At 64.8% G+C, this 4000-nt stretch overlaps 1 protein-coding gene across 1 annotated transcript in view; it reads left to right on the top strand.

Moving 5' to 3' along the window:
• Window positions 1-1409: 1409 nt before the first annotated feature.
• Window positions 1410-4000, top strand: part of HIC2 (HIC ZBTB transcriptional repressor 2) — a gene marked incomplete in the record, with an annotated part of 6381 nt that continues 3790 nt past the window's right edge. Inside the window, 2 exon segments of the mRNA XM_027770735.1 lie at window positions 1410-1721; window positions 3699-4000. Coding sequence (XP_027626536.1) covers window positions 1696-1721; window positions 3699-4000 — 328 coding nt within the window.

The following is a 4000-nucleotide window of genomic DNA, read 5'->3' as shown; positions in this document are numbered from 1 at the left end:
AGCAAAGCTCTGTTAGGTCCCGCAGCAGGGTGGCCCGTGGCCGGCTCTCGTGGTGCGAGGATGCATCTTTGCTTGCAGACGAGGTGGTGACCCAGATGGGCCTAGCTGGAGCAGTGGCAGGTGGAGCAGCCTTGTGCTTGCCTTGAGCCCTCAGCAGTCAGCTCTAGCTGCCCTCCTAGTGGAAGGCGCAGGGTGCAGGGCAGGCCCTGCCCTGCTCTGCCCCGCCCCACCCTTCCCTGCACTGCCCTCTTCTGCCCTCCCCTGCCGAGCTACCTGGGGCCTCAGCCTAATCTGGGCCAGTGACAGGCCTGGCAGGCCCAGGCACTGGACACCCATGGAGGGCATTTCCACCTCAACTGCTCAGGTGTCCCCAAGTCCTGTTCTGTCACTCTCTCCTCGCAGGGTGTCCAGTAGCTGGCCTGACTCCTTCAAAGGCCAGTACGTAGGCACAGGGTCCGGCAGGGCAGTGAGCCGAGGGCCTGGGGGAAGCTGGGTGAGCAGCTGGTGGGTGGCACAGGGCTACGTGGTGGGCACCTGGTCGGCTCAGATGCCCGTTGTGACTTTCCGGTCAGTCCTCCCGGCTACTCTTGCCTGCGTTTTGGTGGCCCCTGGTCCCCTCCCCGGTCTGGGCCTGGCTCTGTCCCATTGACAGCCATCTGGGGCCTCCTGCCTACCGAGCGGGCTCTGCTGCCCTCTGGGCCCTCGGTGGGCTTCGGAGCCCAGTGTGTGTCCCTCCCCCATCCTGCGAGGGGCTGGAGACAGCTGGCAGGCTGAAGCCCAGGCCTCCCAGCCATAGGCCGGCACCCCGGGTCTGGTCACATTCCTGAGGGACCTGCTGAGCCTCCCTGGCCCTGGGGGTGGGGTGGGGGAAGGGCAGGCAGGAATGGGCTTTCGGCTGCTGCGGGACCCCTCCCCCACCCTGGCTCTGTTCCAGGGGAGCCCAGGCTGGCCCGGGCGAGGTACCCGCTCGCTCAGGATCTCCTTCCCACAGGACCCAAAGCTCGGGGAGAGCCTGCCTCATCTGGCAGCAGCTGCCCGGCGGCCGTCTTGGCGGGCTGGGCTTGCAGCTGGGGTGACTCCAGGCAGCCCAGGCTCCTGTGAGGGGCGGCCATGCGGTCGGGCTGGGCCCTCTGGGCAGGGAGGGGCTCCAGCAGACCAAGGAAGGAGGCAGGGGAGTGCGAAGCCGTTGAGACTGGTTCTTATAAATAGCCCTTGCACAAGTGGCTCCAGTGTTGACCTTTTGTTATGTAAATGTGGCCAGCCTGGGAAGGGCCTTGCCCAGGCCTCCTGCCACCATGCTGCGCCCTCCTGCCCGCCAAGAATTGTATGCCTGCCACCAGCGTCCCCAGGCCTCGGTGGCCCCTGGGAACCCTAAATCTCTGTGTGTGTGCTGGCCTGGTAGGGGGGTATAGAGCCTACCAGCTCCCTAGCCCTCGGCCTTGCCTGTCACAGCCTGACTGGGGACACCATGCAGGACTGCTCTTGGGCGTCCCAGCCAGAGACCCCCCTCCCCAGACCTTTCTGAGAGCCAGGGCTCCTAGGCCACCAGGTACCTCCCCCTGCTGTCCCTTCCCCATTGCCGGCTGACTGGGTGACCTTGTGCCTGTGCTGTCTTCTCCCCAGGTGACCAGGCATTGATGCACCCCCAGGAAGGCCACGCGCTCAAGGAGGCCACCCCCGCCGGCTGCTGCTCACATGGTTTCTGGGCCCCTGGCACTCCGGTAGGCTGAAGGGGGTCGTGGGGAGGGAGGACAGCCACCTGCTCCTCCTCCCTGGAGCTTTCTGGGAGGCTCGCCCGCGCCTGTCCTGGCCCGCGGTCCTTTGTGTGCACGTGGTGCTGGTGGCATTGAGGGAGTTGGGGCCTAGTGCCCTTGGCCTGTCCCCTCACCAGGCTCAGGGTACCCTGCGTCCCGGGAGTTGACAGGGCTGGCACTGGCACGTCCCTGGCGCCCAGCATGGAAGCCATACCTTGGGCTCTTTGTCCCTGCCTGGATGGCTGGGGGGCAGGGAGTGGGGGTGCTGGCTCCCCAAGTCTCCAACCTCCTAGCCCCTGCAGAACTCCCCCAGGCTGGCTGAGCGAGTGTGAGTGAGTGAGCGAGTGCGGCTCCTGGACAGGAGCAGGTGCTGCCCCTGCTGTGAGGCTGAGTGAGTGCCTCTGGGGCGCGTTCACAGTGAGCTCTGAAACCTTTGGGGTGAGTGCCGTCGTTAGGGTTTCCCTGTCTTTGCAGACAAGACCATGTGTGGGGCTGGGGGTGTATGTATGTGTCGTTGGAGGGGAGGGCAGGGGGTGGGTGCCCTGGGAGGCCCAGGGGTTCCTGGGTGGTGGCCAGGCCCAGAGCACCGCAGCTACTTAGAGGTTGGACCCTGCACTGCCTGGCACAGAGCTGCCTGCGGGGGCTGGGCGCCACGGCCTGGTGTCGTGGGCCTGGGCCTGGCTGCGCAGTCACCAGGCAGCCACGAGCCGTGGGGGAGGTTCGCGTCTCCTCTGGCCTCTGCCCCCATGGGAGCCTGCGGGGGCTGGGCTGAGTGCAGGTGGCCATGTGGGCACTGGCTGCCCTCTCCAGCCCTGGACTGTGCCCTCCTCTGCCGAGCTCTTCTGGGGCCCCATCTGGGAATGCTGTGACCCCGGAGTTGGGGCTGAAGGTGGCTTTGGAGCACTGTCCAGGGCACTGCTGGCTGAGTCCTTGGAGGGGCATTTCTCAGACCCTGGGTCCTGCCGGCGCCTTCTGTGGCCCCATCGGCTTGCCCTTGCTCTCCCCAGTGGGGGGTGGGGATTGCCCTGGGCCTTGCCAGAGAGGACTGCTCCATGGGAGTCACCTGGCTCTAGCGGGCTCACTGGGTCCTGTGGGGACCGGCGGTGTCTGTGTTTATTACTTAATGACCTCAGTTAGTGTCTGTACCAGCCTGTCTGGCACAGGCCAGCTGGCTGCCCTTCCCAGGCCCTTCCTAGAAAGGATGCGAGGCCCCGGTGGTGCCAGAGCTTGGCCAGGCCACCTTTCTTGCTCAGTGCCAGCCCAGGGGCGAGGCACGGATGAGGAGCAGTAGCTGCGGTGGGAGGCCACGGGCAGCAGGCAGGCTGTGTGTCTGGGAGGCAGGAAGTCTTAAAGCTTGGGCAGCCTTGGCTGGTGGAGAGACCCGCCAGTGTGGGGCAGAGGTTGCAGACCAGAGGCCGGTAGGTGTGTTTGATTTGGCCCACACAGTGTTTTTAAAAAGAACCGTCATTTAGCATGGGGGAGCAACTTCACGGGAATCTGCATGTCTGGTGTGTCTCGAAATCGGCAAGATCAGCCCTGTGTTCCTGCACACCCAGGCAGGAGCAGTCAGCACCCCCAGGAGCATCTGCTCCCAGGTTTTATAGCTACCTGCTCGTTAGTTTGGGGTCCCCTGCGTGTGCTCATGCAGAGACAGTAGCTGGGCTGTAAGTCAGATTTAAGTCCCTGTTTCTGTCCGTGGTCCCCCCATCACCCTCCTGTTTTCCCAACAATGCAGAAGGGGGCGCGGACATGTCCCTTCTGTGATCGCTTGAGTCCTCAGTGAGGCGGCTGGCGGTGGAGTGCCCTCCCAGCTCATGGAGGGGGCGTGGCCATGGGCCGGGGCCACACGGTACAGAGGCAGAGGCCCGGAGTGCCCTGCAAGCCCCTGCTCCTGGGCCCTGGCAGTGTCCCGTCAGCTAACGTGTGTGCCCGTCTTGCCCACAGGTGGTGCGCGTGGGCAGGGCGTGGGGACATGGGGCCCGACATGGAGCTGCCCAGCCACTCGAAGCAGCTCCTGCTGCAGCTGAACCAGCAGAGGACCAAGGGCTTCCTGTGTGACGTCATCATCATGGTGGAGAACTCCATCTTCCGGGCCCACAAGAACGTCCTGGCCGCCAGCAGCATCTACTTCAAGTCCCTGGTCCTGCACGACAACCTCATCAGCCTGGACACGGACATGGTCAGCTCCACGGTGTTCCAGCAGATCCTAGACTTCATCTACACGGGCAAGCTGCTGCCCAGCGACC

The sequence above is a fragment of the Tupaia chinensis genome, unplaced genomic scaffold (assembly GCF_000334495.1).
Source record: "Tupaia chinensis unplaced genomic scaffold, TupChi_1.0 Scaffold000024_1, whole genome shotgun sequence".
NCBI classification, from domain to species: domain Eukaryota; kingdom Metazoa; phylum Chordata; class Mammalia; order Scandentia; family Tupaiidae; genus Tupaia; species Tupaia belangeri.
The sequence above is the reverse complement of the archived record's forward strand: the minus strand, read 5'-3'. Positions and strand labels throughout refer to the sequence as shown.